General features: G+C 57.0%; 1 protein-coding gene across 3 annotated transcripts in view; it reads left to right on the plus strand.

Annotated features, from left to right (window-relative positions):
* The window catches only part of CUEDC1 (CUE domain containing 1), an 82,454-nt gene that overhangs the window by 60,652 nt on the left and 6,071 nt on the right, over positions 1–15,731 (plus strand). For all 3 annotated transcript variants that reach the window (XM_032320353.1, XM_032320354.1, XM_032320355.1), the window contains 6 exons: positions 761–1,399; positions 5,533–5,660; positions 10,835–10,961; positions 11,690–11,882; positions 13,187–13,273; positions 15,318–15,389. In XM_032320353.1, coding sequence (XP_032176244.1) covers positions 1,046–1,399; positions 5,533–5,660; positions 10,835–10,961; positions 11,690–11,882; positions 13,187–13,273; positions 15,318–15,389 — 961 coding nt within the window. In that variant the 5' untranslated portion in view covers positions 761–1,045. The remainder of the gene's footprint in view (positions 1–760; positions 1,400–5,532; positions 5,661–10,834; positions 10,962–11,689; positions 11,883–13,186; positions 13,274–15,317; positions 15,390–15,731) is intronic.

Consider the following 15,731-nt stretch of genomic DNA (forward strand, 5'->3'; position numbering starts at 1 on the left):
TCACACGAATGTTTCTATGTCAGCTGTTAAGATGATGACCCCAACTCCTAGAAAAGGAAATCTAGCTTTGTACCTGTTGTGTCAAACTTAAGAAATATTCTTTGATGGAACAGTCCCCTAAGGCTGCCACTTTTCTACAATTAACAAAATTACTGTAAATCTTGGTATAAGCATGAGAAAGTCAGAATTTGAGGGTTTTTAGATATATTCAACTCTAGGTTGATTGCACTAACAAAAATGTGACCTTGGCAGTGATGTACATGCCTTGTTGTGAGGGGGCTGGACAGTTTTCTGATGCAGATTTGATGGTACTCTCCACAAATCGGAGGCCGTGATGGGGGGATCATCAAGTTGGGACCATGATGTGGGAAGCAGAGACTGGGTGGACTGGAGACCAGAGGGCAGGATGGGGTCTGTACAGAGCCCCTCCTGCCTCAGATCCTCAGGGCTACTCGGCGGTAGGAGTAGTGGTTGCGACCAGTGGCCATGGTCCTGTGTTCAAATCCTAATTCCTCCCCTTCCTCAGCATTTGTGCCTCATTTTCCTATCTGCGAAATGGGGGATACTAGCACCTACCTCATAGGAGTGTCAGGAGTCAGCCCACCCAGAACATTTAGGACAGTGTCCGGCCCAGAGTTAACCCTTGCTAAGAGGTAGCAGTCCTGTGCTAGAACCCTGGCTGTTTGACTGTTGCCGCTGGAGAGAAAGCACAAAGAAGCTGTTCTCATCCCGCCCCTGACTCTGCCTCCCTCTGTTTCAGGTGGGACCCTCGGCCTCAGGATGCCCCGGGGGTGTGGATGACCAGCTGCCCCGGCCCGGATGCCGCCGCCCCGCGAGGGCCGCTCCCCGAGGGCCGCCGGTGGCCCTGCGCGCTAGCCTCCCCACCCGGGGACCCCGCGCGCCCCGCCCCCGCCTGGCCGCCCAGGGTAGCGGGAGCCACGGGAGGGAGCCCCCCGAGCGCACCGAGCGAGCGGCCACGGCTCAGGGATCCGGGGGCAGGGGCTCGGCGCCGGCCGCAAACATTTTCCCCCAGCGGCTCGGCAAAATGACCAGCCTGTTCCGCCGGAGCAGCAGCGGCGGCGGCGGCGGCGGCGGCGGCGGCGGGGGCGGCTCGGCCGGGGCGCGCGGGACCGGGGCCGGGGCCGGAGCGGCTGCCTCGCAGGAGCTCAACAACAGCCGGCCGGCCCGTCAGGTGCGCCGCCTCGAGTTCAACCAGGCCATGGACGACTTCAAGACCATGTTCCCCAACATGGATTACGACATCATCGAGTGCGTGCTGCGCGCCAACAGCGGCGCAGTGGACGCCACCATCGACCAGCTCCTTCAGATGAACCTGGAGGGCGGTGGCGGCAGCGTCTACGAGGACAGCTCCGACTCGGAGGACAGCATTCCCCCGGAGGTAGGGGCGTGGCCCCGATCATTCACCGCCAGGCCCGAGGCTGTCCGAACCTCTTAGTGGACGTGGGTTGTTAGCCCTGGGTTGTAACGCGCGAGTAGCCACTTTCTTGCAGGAACCCCGTACCCGAGCCGATCAGTGGCCTTTTATGGGCAGAAATCATGCAGTCAACAAACATGGCACACCTAGTGGTGTGCCAGGCACAGTAGCAGACCCCACTAAGGGGGTCATCAGAATTGAGGAGCTTGTTAAAAAAGCAGACTCTTGAGCCCTACTCCAACATACTGAATTTTCCTGGAAAGGCTCTTTTTTGCCCTTCTGGGTGTCCCCCTTGGCCAAGGCAGACTGAGTTTCTGCCGGCACAGAGCTCGCAAGACTCAGGCCATAGTAGCTGGGAGCGGCCAGTGCTTTTGGTGGGAGAAGTGGGAGCAGGAGAGGAGGATGGCTTCCCAGAAGAAAGGATAGCCAAGCTGAGGCCCAAAGAAAGAGTGGGGAGTGAGGGACAGGGTGTGCAAGGCAGAGGGAAGTGCTTGTGCAAAGGCTCAGAGGTGAAACAGAGCGAGAGTCACGAGGGAGCTGGCAGCAGGACCATCTGTCAGGACCTCTGGAGCCCGCAGAGACCTGGAACCTGAAAAGACCAGGCCGTGGAGAAAGAGCCTAGGGAACAACCAAAGAGGAGTGACCTCAGACGTACTAGTTAAATTCCTCTGAGCAAGGCATGATGGCGGTGGCAGCTGGCAGTTTCTGAGCAGTTCCCTCCTTTATCAGTGAAGTCGCAGGGGGAGAGGGGACCATCTTGGTGCCTCAGGGTCCACCCTGCCCACTGAGTCCAGTAAATGTGACCCCCTGGTCTCTGGAGGGCCTGCAGTGCTGGGTGCAGAAGGGGCACAGAGAGCCTTCCCATGATCGGGTTGCTGCCTGCGGGGGCATCTGGGACATGCGGCCCCGGACAAGACGGAAGGGCCCAGCAGATGGCATTTAACTCTGCTCTTCACTGAGTCCCAGCTGGTGCCGGGCACCATCCCACAGGCTTTAGACGTCTCTGTCCTTGCAGTCCTCTTACACTTTGTGAGGTGGTGTTAGTAGTATTATCCTCATTGACGGAGAAAACCTAGACCCAGATACGGCTTCAGATTCCTGGTCCACACAGCCCCGCAGGCATCCAGGACTCTCTTGTAAGCCAGAGCCCTCCTGCAGGCCAAGACCACCGGCCCTTGTTCCCCTAGTTGGTGCGGCCTGGGATTTCTCCCTCCAGGTGGAGGAGAAGCACTGTGGGCAATGACATTTGCCTCATTCCCGTGTCACCTACAGCATCGAGGACGGTCCTGGCAGATAACAGGCACCCAGGGAACGCCTGTTGAGTGAATAAATGTTGCTCCTGTCTTTGCACAGGTTTCTTTAGTCTCTTTCCTTGGGAGACCACTCCTTTGAACTGCCTGGATTAGCCAGTGGAAGCAGTCTCAGAAAACCCACATCCTCTTTGTGGAAAGGAGGGGTGAGTGTGTGTGTGTTTGCAAATACATCCTTTAAGTGTGAGCTGGAAGGAGAGTATTCTGCATCCTCTGACCCTTTCCGCAGTCTCGTTGATTCTGCGGTCGGCAGGTAGGGTAGCATAATCTTTCCTCCTTTGTCCATGGCCTCCATGTCCACGGGCCTGTGAATCTCCAGGGGTCTTCACCATCCCCTCGATAGGCCTGCACTGTGTGTGCTTCTGTTTTTCTAAGACTCTTGCTTTCCGAATTGAGCCCCTTCTCAGCACCCCTCCTTGGCTGTTGCCCCAAACCCCCACCTTTGGAGCTCCGCCCGGCCCATCGGCAGGCAGTTCCCGAGCCAGCGGAAAGTGCTTCAGAAAATTTATGAGCAGCAGCTGGAATGACACTCACTGCTGACTGGAAAAAGGCCCCTCGCTGGGGGCTGATGGATGGTTGGCTGGCCCGGGGGGCATCCTTGCCACAGAGAAATATGTCCTGTCAGATCAATGGCCCAGACCCTAGCCCCCAGAGCACCTGGCAGGCATCCATCACCCACACTGAGTGAAGCCAAGGGGCCCCAGAGCTGAAAACTTCAGCACCTTTAGAGCCAGAAGAACAACCTCACTGTGGCTGGTGGGGTGGTGGGGAGAGAGGCTGAGGGAGGCCAGGAACATGGCTGGGGTTACTCTCCCCAGAGACTCGGGATCAGCCTTTCTGGAGCGTGCCTGGCCTGCCGCCTGCCTCCTTGGCGGTTCCTCATTCTTTTCCAGGAGCCTCTGATGAGCGTCTGGTCTTGCAGCCCCCAGAGGCTGCTCTGAGGAACAGGCGCGGCTGTGACGGGAGGGGGGCCTCCTGGGGCCCCCACGGAGGCCTGATCTCCCTGAGTCTGGAGGCGGGCTGCTACAGGCCAAGGCCTAGGAAGCCCCAAGCAGCTTCCTTCGGCAAACAGCTCTCCCCTCCTCACCATCTCCCTCACACCAGCCTCAGTGGGGCCAGGCTGGCCGGCCACTGAGGAAGTTAGCCTCAAGTCTCCGGTCCGGATCCCTGTCCCCTCCCCGAGCAGCAGGGTCCGAGGGGCAGGGAGTGAGGGATGGGGACAGAAGCAACACTGTTCTCTGGGTGCGCCAGCCAGGTGCTGAGCCACTGTCCTATGCCAGGCCCCTGAGGTTCCCCCGTGAACTGGACTGGAACTTGCAGTGTTCTCTCTCTCTCTCTCTCTCTCTCTTTTTCTTCTGGTGGAAATTTGGGCTAAGGAGAGCAGTGGCCCACAAAACAGCTACATTCTTCTTTTTCAGCAAAAGCATCTGTTTAAATACTTTCCGCCTGAAAGGAAAGAACGTTAGTGCATTCCAGGGCGGGAGGCCTCCTTGGGTCAGGCTGGCCGTGTCTGCACAGTGTGGCACGGTGTGTGAGAGCATGTGCTCACTTGTGCGTGTGCCCGCCCACCAGCCCACCGGCCAGGGTGTCCCTGTGAGACCCTGTCTGCCCAGGCAGGGGTGGGCTCAGGGCGGGCAGGTGCCCCAGCAGCCTGGCCGCACCCAGGCTTTTAGAAGCAGTTCAGCATGATTTCTGCAAGCTCGCTTGGAGTTAAAATGCAGGGCCTCTGAGCCAACTGACAGCCTCTGAGCCCTTCTCGTGTTCTTTGGAGGAGATGGGAACAAAAGTGGGGAGCAGAGGACAGGGAGCTGGAAGCTAAGGTGTAGGCCAGCTGGGGTGTATCTGACCTGGGATCTCCTGGTAGAACGTTGCCTCCTGTCCTGCCTTCTGCTTTCTGCCCCAGACTCCTCTGTGGATCTCTGGGGAACGATCCAGGTCAGTCCATGGAACAGGAACTCTGGGCCTTGCTGCGCCCTTTGCTTTTCCCTGCCCTTCTATCTGGCTTCTGGATGTCCAGGAGGGAGAGGCATCCTGGGTACTCCCCTTGCTACCCTCTGCCCTAAGAATCCAACCAGGGCGTGTGGGGATTGTGCTTGAAGGATGGATCCTTGCTCTGGAGACCATGTCCAAGTTGAAGACTCACCTCTGAAAAGAGCATATGGCTTTGCCATGTCACTTAGCCTGGGTCTCAGTTTCCTTATGTATAAAATGGGGTAACGATCCCTATCCTACCTTGCCAAATTGTTTGGGGTTCAGGTGAGATAACCGATGCCGAGTTACTTTGAGAGAGTGTACGAATGATGTTAATGTTATTTATCAGAAGTAACCCATGTACCGAAAAGTACGGGAACCATACATGTGTGGCTCAATGAAGTTGCCCCAGACCCGGGTCAGGAAACATCCACAGAGCCTGGAATCCCCCTGGTGTCCCTCCCAGCCTGCTGCACCCCCACAGAGGTCCTACTGCTCCGACTTCTAGCCCCGTGATTTGTTTGGCCTGTTTTTAAACCTTGCTTGGATGGGTAATGCTGCTCTGAACATTCTTCTGGGGACATGTGCTTTCATGCCCATGGAGTAGGTTGGAATTGTAGGGTCAGAGGCAGCCATGCATTCAGCTTTATAGAAAACGAGGCAGTTTGGCAAAGCAGTGGTCCTATCTGTTTACCCTCCCCCAGCGGCATGGAGCTCCCTTAGATACCTCCTTGGCAGCCCTGGGTTTTGTCTGAATGTTATTCAAATTCAGAGAACGGTCGTTAACACCTCTTTTTGTTGTTGTTTCTGATCTAGATCTTGGAAAGGACTTTGGAGCCTGACAGCTCTGATGAAGAGCCCCCGCCTGTCTACTCCCCGCCAGCCTATCACATGCACATGTTCGACAGGCCTTACCCTCTGGCGCCCCCCACACCACCTCCCCGGTGAGAAGCCAACTCCCCTTGGAGCCCAGGGCGGTGGGGAAAGGGATCAGTCGCTGAGGTTGAGTAACAAATGCCATGGGAAACTAGGATGGACCCCTTGGGGGTATTGTTCCACCAAGAACAGGCTTCTGCTGCAGCAAGAGACACTGCAGTTAGATAACAAGGAGAACTTCCACACGGGAAGGAGCGCAAGCACAAACCTTCACTGAATGGCTCCTCTAGGCTAGGTGCTACGCTGAACATGAAATGGGACAGAGAGCTACATGGGGCTTGGCACTGCCTTCCGGAATCTCACAGTCAAGGCCCCTGCAAGTGGGAGAAGCAAACACAGGGAATATGTATGGACACTTGCCCCACTGAGATCATGGCCCACATTGCTAATTGACCACTGGGCTCTCTCCTGCTCAGTGGAGACAGAATGTCAGAATCCCCTTCCACACAGCATCTCCCAGGCAGTTGGTGGTAACTGATGGGATGTATATCTATTTGGATCCCTGGTCCAGGGATGTCATGGGGATTTTTAGGCAGTGGGAGCAAGTGAGTCTTTTTTCCTGGAATAGTTTGGTAAGGGGAGGCAGAGGAATAGTAGACTGCTGGGTCCTGGAAGACTTCTTCCAGGTGAGGGGCTCAGTAACCTGGAGGGTTAACATGAAGCTGGTTGCCACCCGGTCCAGTGACCTCTGAGGAGCTTGTTTTCTGTGCCATGTGTTGGTAGCAGAGCTGCTGGAGTCTGGCTGCCTCTTTGTCCTAGAACTGCAGTTCCTTCGAAGGGCTCAGCGCTGGGGTGCTGAGGAACTGGGGGGATATGATGGGACAGGGGACCAGTCCTAGTGGATCTTTCCTTCTGGGGATCTTGGGCACCTCAGGCCATGGTCATGGAGACCTTTGCTGTGCAGGGAGGGGTCATGATGACAGCCACCAGCTCCCAAGTGCTGGGAACCAGCAAGGCCCTCTGTGTACACTGTCACGTTCTAATCCTTGAAAGACTTATGAGCACTCTGTTAGCGTCCCCCTTTCACAGATGAGGAAACTAAGCCAAAGAGAGTTTTTATGACTTTCCCAAGACCACAGAGCTGAGCTGTGAACTCAGGCCATTCTGATTCCAAAACCAATGTCATCGTTGCTGTGTCTGTCACCTCCCTGATGACAGAAGTCTGCACTTGCAGTTCAGGGAGCTGATGGAGGCCTGGAAGGTCACAGGACAGAGGGAACAATGTTTTGCGTCGGGGACAGGAGCAGAGCTGGGGTCTTCCCCTTTACTACAGGTGGTACCAGGAGGCTCCAGCGGGCTGGAAGGCAGGGAGTGCATGGATTGGTCTGGGTGAGGCCTTGGCAGGACTTGTGGCCTGGCATGGGTCATGGAGCCCGGTGCTAAGTGATTTCCCTTTGACGTATTATTAATTTTTTAAAATATCCCGAGATGCTTTTGTAAAACATCGAGCTTCTACTAGGCAAAGTGGTTCTGCCTGTTTGTCAGAAGGGAAAACCAAGGCCATAAGAGGCAGAATCCCATGGTGAACCTGGTGTGCATACCCAGGCCCCATCCTCCCTCTCCCTGTCCAGCTGGGCGTGCAGCTGCTGTGAGGACAGGGGTGGTGCCACTCAGGATGGAAGCCACTGTTGGAGGCAAGGGGACCTCAGCACTAACTTAAGGCTTAAGAGGACTGAGATTCAGGGCCCTGACCTGGAAACGAAGGCTTCACTGGGCCTGGGAAGGATACAGGGCAGAGAACTTGAGTCAGGAAAGAAAAAAAAAAGTGCTCTCCTACCCCCTTCTTTCAGCTGCCCCGCTTCTGAGGCTTTAGGTGCTTTGGCTGTGTGGCTTCTGGCTCACTACTTAACCTCTCTGAGCTTCGCTCCCCTCACCTGTGGATGGGAATACTAATCCCCAGCTCAGCACCGCTGCGAGGATCGAAAGATACTGCACATGGAGCACTTAGCACAGTCCCAGGCAGGGATCAGACCTGTCACCTGTGCTTGACTGCTCCTTCCTACCCGGGCTGCACAGCTGGCCTCTGAGCTCCAACATGGAATACTGAGACCGGTGGTGAGCCTTCCCGCAGAGGCCAGTGTTCAGAAGAAGCAGGGCCAGGCTCTGCCCCAGGATGGCCCTGCTCAGCCAGGTCCACTGGCAGGCTATTTCCAGGGTCTCGTTCAGTCTCTCTCTCTGGAACATTCATTTCAGCTGTTACCGAGTCTTCTGCAGTATGCAGGTGCTGAACCATCTGTGTGATACTGGGATGAATACAGCACTGTCTTGCCCCCCTGAGGAGATTAGAGGTGGGTGGAGGCAAAGACTGGGGGTGGGAAGACAAGAAAGTCAGTCTAGAGGAATTCATGTCCACACTGTGTCCTGATGAAGCAGAGGACAGGAGGGCGTTTCAGGCAAGGGAAATAGCATGTGCAAAGGCCCGGAGGCAGGAGAAGGGGAACTATTCGGGAACTTTGGGGAACTCCAGGAAATGGAATGGCCATGAGGCTGGAGAGGTGAGCTGATCATGGGGGCTCTGTGGGTCCTCTGAAGAGTTTGGCCTTATCCTACAGCCAGCAGGCTTGAGTTGGAGAGTGATGGGATCTGGTTACTGTTTTAGAATCTCTGGCTGCTGGGGTTGGAGGGAAGGAGGCATAGCAGGAGGCCCCTTTGGCTCCTCCAGTCACCTGAGGGGCTTCCAGTGGGGCAGGGTTTGGGAGCTTGGCCTGCTGAGACAACAGAGAGGCAGGGTGACCCCAGTGATGAGTGCCTGGAAAGTGAGGACCCCTGGGCCCAGGTTTTACCTACACGGTCTGTGTGTCCCTGACACACAGGGCCTGACTCTCTCTGGTCCTCAGTGTCCGTTCTTTTTTTTTTTTTTTTTTTTAATATTTTATTTGTTTATTTCGAGAGAGAGAGAGAGATAGAGTACAAGCAGACGGAACAGCAGGCAGAGGGAGAAGCAGGCTCCCTGCTGAGCCAGGAGCCCAATGGGGACTTGACCCAAGATGCTGGGATCATGACCCAGGCTGAAGGCAGCTGCTTAACCCACAGAGCCCCCCCAGGCATCCCTCAGTGTCCACTCTACCAAAAATCCTGCCTGGAAGGTTTATATCTGAAATCCTTCTAGGGTCTGATGGTCCATGGGTAAACCTGGGGGTGTGATGGGAAAATTTTAGTTTTGGGGTCCTGGGACAGAGGGTCTGGGCCAGGAGAGCCTCGCAGCCTTCTCTCTCCTTCCCCTCCTCCAGCCTGCCCTTGCCGCTCTCTCCGGAACGAGGAACGAAGGAGGTCTCTGAGACCCAGAGCTACCCCTCCGCACAGGCCACCTGCCGTTTTCCTGTTGAAATTACAGCCTTGGAAGTTTTTTATTTGCCTCTCAGCTCATTTCTGACATTCCTTTCCGACCACAATGGATTTGACTGGGCCGCCTGGGCTCAGGGCCCCCCTGGCTCTTGCAGCTGCGGCTGACCTCATCTTTGCCTTTGCCAGGGCCCGTGGCCCCAGAAGGGCTGGGCCCAACCTTTCTCGGGACCACGGGCCCAGCAGCCAGGGAAACTGGGCTGAGGAGGGTCTCCTGCTCCTTGTCCCCGTCCCCTCTTGGGCTCAGTAACAAAGGGCTAGAGGTGTCTCAGTGCACCATTGGGGTTCTCCCTCCTCACTTTCCTGGGTGACTTGGGTGTGGTTGAGTTGGAGTGGGTACCCGTGACCTAGGGGAAGACCCTGGAGAGGAATTCTCTGTGCTGAGGCCAACCACAGGTGGTCCGCACGTCCCTGGGACAGGGGGCATCCTTTCCCCTGCCTCAGGCCCTTGGGAGAAGTGAAGCCTCCAACAGGGACAGAAGGCAGCAGAGTGATACGGGGAGAGATCTGCCTCGGACTCGGGAGTCCTGGGTTGGGTTAAAATGCAGGCTCTTCTCGGGCCTTCCCTCACCTGTGCGGGGAGAGGGTGGATGAGGAGGGCGGGCGGGTTCCCTTGGCTCCCACAGCGCACTTAGCAGCTTGTTATCCCCGTCTGCCGCCGCCCCCTTCGCCCTGCCAGGCCACCCGCCCAAAATAGAAAAGGAAAGGAAGTTATTTCCACAGTCAGCGGCAGCCCGGAAAAGCTCCCCTCCAGTGAGGGGGCGGGCGGGATTCCTGGAGCTGGAGACAAATCAAAGCCAGGCGAAAGCGGCCGGCCCCACCGCCCCCGGCCCGCTGCCTTCTGTGTGTGTCATTTCCCTGATTCAGCAGAACACGTGTCCTGCGGTTGCCACGCTGCAGGCTGCTGAGGAGGGGTGGGGAGCTCCTGGCCTGGCCCCGGGCTGCCCTCAAGCCCCGAGGGCAGTGCGGGTTGGGGGGACCTAGGGGTCAGGGAGGGCCCCTGCCACTGCTTTTCTTCCTGTCCCCGCTGCACCCCCGTTGCCATCAGCAGAGGCCATCAGCAGCCTCTGCCATGGCACACGGACCTCCAGCAGGGCACCTTGCTTATGAAGAGCTACCCCTGGGCACCCCTTGCAGCAGGAACCTTTCCATCCCGCCTTCAGTGTGGCCTCTTCCCAACACTGCCCAAGACACAGCCTCACGAGGGGCTCCTGCCCACCTCGGCAGGCAGATGGGTTTCTCCATGAGGAAGCTCAGCCCAGAGGGGAGCAGGGTCTTGCCCAGGACCACCCTGCCAACTGTGACTGAGCCAGAACTAGATCCTGGATCCGCTCTGCTCTGTAGGGATCCCGCCATCCCCATGTCCCCCACCCCAGCCAACCAGCACTGGGGCAGCTGGGCTGGCTTCTGGGTCTGGTCACAGACCAGAAGCACACCTGTTCCACCAGAAGCACACCTGTTCCTCAGCAGCCGTGAGCTCGCACTGTGCTGGGTGCTCGGGCCGTGCCTGCCGTTTTGAGAGGACATTCGTAAACATCCGCATGTAAACCCATGACACCCAGCTTGAGTGCCAAGAACACTGAGGGCTCCAGGCCTAGAGACCTTGAGGGCACAGAGTGGCCAGAAAGTGGGGACTGTCTTGCACGGGCCAGGGCCTGAGACGGAGGTTAGCAGAGGCCTGATCGGAAAGATGAGATAGAGCACTGGGCTTTTGTCCTGGAGGCCGTGGGAAGCTTCAGAGCAGAAATGCCATTCTGAGCAGGATCGCCGGTGTGATGGGCCGGGACTCCTGTGTTTGGGCCTGACTGTTCCCTTTTCGTTGTTACCTCTCATCCTCCAGCATCGATGTGCTGGGCTCCGGACCTGCATCGAGCCATAGGCGCTATCGTAACTGGAACCCACCCCTGCTGGGCAACCTCCCGGATGACTTTCTCCGCATCCTGCCCCAGCAGCTGGACAGCATACAGGTAATGGGGGTGCAGGGGCAGTGGCCTAGCATCTCTCCTCGCCCCCGGTTTGTGCCAGCCCATTTCACTTCCTGATGTTTAAGCCCGGGCTGAGCTATTTCTGTTGGCCTGGGTTCACAGGGAAAGAATGCTGAACCAAAAGCCTCGTTTCCTGTCTGGGCCTGGAGGTTTCCTGTTCCACCCAGGGAAGGTGACAGCCCGGAGGAGTCTGTGGCTACAACCATTACCCAGGCTGGAGGGAGGTGGGCATGGGGGCAGCCAATGGCAGAGGGTCCAGGAACCTCCCCGCCCTCCTCTGGGATAGGGCCAGGGGCAGCCTTTCCCCCTGATGTGGGGCACAGTCTCAGGGGCCCTTGCAGGAAGGGGGCCTCACCCTGAGGCAGCTAGAATAGGGAGAGTTTTGAGCCTGGACCTCCATGGGGAGCTAGCCAAGCTAACGCATGGCTTGCAGATCACTTTTCAGGACTGTTCAGGTTGTAGATGAGGGCTTGGGTGGCCCAAGGGGGAGGAAACATCGTTTTTAAGTCCTTGCTTCTTCCGCAGAAGAGAGGTTTCTTGCCTGCTAAGTTAGGTTTCGGCTGACCACTAGGGCCCGATAGCAGGTACAGGCCCCAGGGCGCGGCTGGAGGAAGCTGGGAAAGGACATGTGCATCCCCAGATACACATGGATGTTTCTGCAGCATGTGCCCTGGTGAGCAGCCATTCAAAGCCCTTACTCCCCTCCTCAGGGTAACCCCAGCGGCTCCAAGCCCAGGAACAGCGAGGGAGGTCTGTCCTCTGTGGCTGGGCCCGGGCCACGGGACCAGGAGAACCGCTGGAAGCAGTACCTGGAGGATGAGAGGATTGCACTCTTCCTGCAGAATGAGGAGTTCATGAAGGAGCTGCAGCGCAACCGGGACTTCCTGCTGGCCCTGGAGAGAGGTGGTGCCCCGGGGCCGGGGTGGGGGCGGCACTGCGGCCACTGCTTTGTGGCTGGGGAGGGGAGCTGGAGTGGCTTCAGCCTTGGGGCCCAGAGGCGGCACTGAGCTGGAGGCCAAGGTGGTCTTGGGCCCGTTGATACACGGCCCCCACCGTGTTATCCTGTGGGAACCCCAGAATTCTGCCAACAGGGACACGAGTCCCCAGCCAACTCTTCTCCTTCCCCGGGACTCAGAGGAAGACAGGTGTGCCTTTGTAGGCCCTCTTCTTTCCCCTGCACTTCGCTGGGTGCCAGGCACTGGCCTTGGTACCACATGTCTGGAGTGGGGTCCGGGGGTGCCTCCCTGAACGGAGGCTGGCAGAGCAGGAGCTCTCAAATTTTCTGACAGTTTGGGTTGTCTTTGGCTGGAGACCTTACTCCGCAACCTGGCAGCCTTTCCCCTGCAGTGTGGGAGTGAGTTTCGAGTGGGGTGTAGTGAGGGGCCTGTGGGAGGTCTGTCTTATGAGGGTCCCAGTGGGAGTGTATACATGTGTGTATGTGACGGGCAGTGTGTAGTTGGGAAGAATCAGGTGTGCAGGGAGAAGGCGCCCCAGCTCTGCAGTACAGGTGCTGGGGGGCCTCAGGGCCTGGTCTTGCTTTGCCTTTAATTTAATTAACTAATTTATTTGAGAGAGAGAGAGAGTGAGCAGGAGAAGGGGGTGGGGCAGAGGGACAGGGAGAAGCAGGTTCCCCGCTGAGCAGGAAGCCCCACTCGGAGCTCGATCCCAGAACCCTGAGATCATGACCTGAGCTGAAGGCAGACGCTTGACTGACCAAGCCACCCAGGCACCCCTTATTTTACTTTTTTAAAAGATTTATTTATTTATTTGATAGAGCACACGTGGGGGCAGGAACAAAGGGAGAGGTAGAGAGAATACCAAGCAGACTTCCCACCGAGCATGGAGCCCAGATGGACGTGGGGCTTGATCCCACAACCCCGAGATCCTGAGCCAAGTGGAAAAAGTCAGACACTGAACCCACTGAGCCACCCGGGCGCCCCGGGGCCTTTCCTTATCAGTGAAGGGTCAGACTGTGTGATGTCTCAGGGTCCACCTAAGTGTGGTCTCCTGCTGTTCCAGGTGCTTGTGAGGGCTGGAGTTTCTGTGGCCCAGCTGGTTCTTGGAGAGCCGGAAGACATGTGTACACATATTTTGTGTGTGTCCTGTGAGATCTGAGGGCTTGGTCTCCAGCAGCCTTCCTGCACCTCAGCCCAGGGTGCCGCTGGGAGAGAACTCACTGTCCTGACAGCAATGTGGTCATTTTCCAGATCGTTTGAAATATGAGTCCCAGAAATCCAAATCCAGCAGCAGCGTGGCTGTGGGAAACGACTTTGGCTTTCCGTCTCCTGCCCCAGGTAACCTTGGCTTCCTGGGAGAGAGGTCTGGAGGGCAGAGAGGCTCAACTCCCCGGTTTCAGTTGCACTTTGCAGATTTGGAGTTTGGGGAAGGATGGGGGGGAAAGAGGCTAGAGGGGCATGTTCTGAGCCCACCACCGAGCCCACCAGCACACTCACCCAGAGTGATGTGGCCCCCCTACTTGGCAGACTCAGACTCTTGCTAACCCAATGGCTGCTGGAGCTCCGCTGGGATTGGCTCATGTCTGGCTGAACTGCTCAGAAGGTTCCTGGAGCATGGGCAAGAAGGGACACACCACAGCATAGCTGTCCCATGGTGGGTGGGCTCAGGAAGGACTCAGAGACTTCCAACACTTCATCTCTGCCCTGGGGGAGCTTATGGTCTCATGGGGAATGCAAGAGAAACAGCCAAGAGATGGCTAAAGCCAGCAGAGCTGAGGACACACTGCTAAGAGCAGCTGCTCATGGTGAGGAGGGCATGGTTCTTGCCTTCACGGGCCGAGGCTATATCGGCCCTGGCCGGGCCCCATCCTCATGCTGGAGGAAGAGAATCTTGAGCTTCATGTGCAAGATGGTGAAAGGGAAGAATTGCTTCAGTAGAGGGCCAGGCCCCTCTGGGAGCCCTAGCTCACTGAAGGACGGCCAGGATTGGACAGCAGGCTATTGGGATGCACGAACAGGGGTCAAGCTGGAGCTGGGAACATGGGCAGAGAGGGCCAGAAGACCTGAGTTCCATACTGGACACCTGGACCCCAACCACGTGTCCCTGTGTGTGCCTCACCGCCCCTAGCCAGCCAGCGCCCCCAGCCACACATAGGCTGCCCACCGCAGAGAGAGCAGCAACAGCTTCTGCCTGAGGCCCACCTTACATCACACCGAAGAGTGGGGTGGAGGGGCAGAGGGATGCGGAGCTCTGCTGATCCCGGCTCAAAGAGAGAAAATCCCGTGGAACCGATTCATAAGCAACAGGCTCGGAGCTTAGGCCCCACCAGATGTGCATCTGGGAGTTTTAACGACAGTCTCTCGTCCTTGATCCTGAATGAGCTTGACACACGAGGGCTGCTGAGATGGATCATAATGACTCACACGGGACTTAGCAGGCAAGGTGACTTGGGATTAGCTGAGCTGCAGGGTAGACAGAGCAGGAGCTTTAGAAGGGCAGCGAGAGACACACGTGGGCGCTGGGTGAGCAGGGAGGCTCTAGGTGGCAGCTGGGTTTGTCTTCATTCCTATGTCTAATGAGTCCAGAACTTCATGTCTGGAGGGAGTAATGGAGGGACCAACCCAGGCAGGGAGGAGAAGGGAATCACCGCAGCCAAAGGCCTGCTCTGTGCCCGCCCCTCCCTTCTATTCCCGTAGTAGCTCTCACACCGGGTCGGGCTGCAGGCCAGCGGCAGTTCAGGGTGCAGGGGAAACCCCAGTGCTTAGCGTCGGGTGACTCCCGTGATGTAAATACTCCCACCAACTTGCCAGCATTACTTCACGGAATGCGGAGTTGGTCAGAGACGCGGGGAGCTGGAAGGCTGTGGGAGCGGCTCTCCACGCATGCAGTGGACCATACCATGGTCCTGGTTTTTTTTTTTTTAAAACAACACTTTTTTTTTTTAATTTATTTTTTTAAGATTTTATTTGTTCATTTGACAGAGATCACAAGTAGGCAGAGAGGCAGGAAGAGGGGTGGTGGGGAGGAAGCAGGCTCTCTGCTAAGATGAGAGCCCAATGCAGGGCTCGATCCCAGGACCCTGGGATCATGACCTGAGCTGAAGGCAGAGGCTTTAACCCACTGAGCCACCCAGGCACGCCAGCCGTGGTCCTGCTTTGTACACAAAGAAACCTAGCAAGGAGGGCTCTGTGGAGAAAGAAGTGTTCCTCAGATCCCTAGTGTCTTTAGGGAAGAAGCCTGATCTTTTGCCCCTTTCCTCAGATGGAAGGGTTGGGCCGAACCCCTGTCTTGTGGGGCCGGCCCTGACCCACTACCCCCTGGGGGCCTTGGGCAGCTGCTGTCCCTCTCCAGCCAGCCCTCAGAGATGCCTTCCCCTTTCAGGAACCAGTGACGCCAATCCTGCTGTGTCTGAAGATGCCTTATTCAGGGACAAGTTGAAACACATGGGAAAATGTGAGTCCGGCCTCTGCCCCCTCCCCATCTCTTGGAAGACAAGCCCTGTGGCCTCACAGGAGGGAGGGAGCCAGCTGGAGTTTTGAAGTGGACTCTTGGTGAACCAAAGTGACATTTTAATCGCAGGCTGGTTCCTGCCTCACTTCCCTCTGCAGCTGAGTCTGGATACAAATTAAGTTTTAAATCCTCTTGAGCCAGCTGTCTGTAGAAAAATAATAATGTGTGGCCCTCCCCACCCTCGACTCCCACCCCAGTTTTAGAGTTCATGTCCTCTGTGGCTTGAGGGGACTTGGCCAGGCCTGATGAGTGGGGGGTCCCGTGCTAAGCCCACTTTCTGTGGGC

This window comes from Mustela erminea, chromosome 18 (assembly GCF_009829155.1).
Source record: "Mustela erminea isolate mMusErm1 chromosome 18, mMusErm1.Pri, whole genome shotgun sequence".
NCBI lineage: Eukaryota > Metazoa > Chordata > Mammalia > Carnivora > Mustelidae > Mustela > Mustela erminea.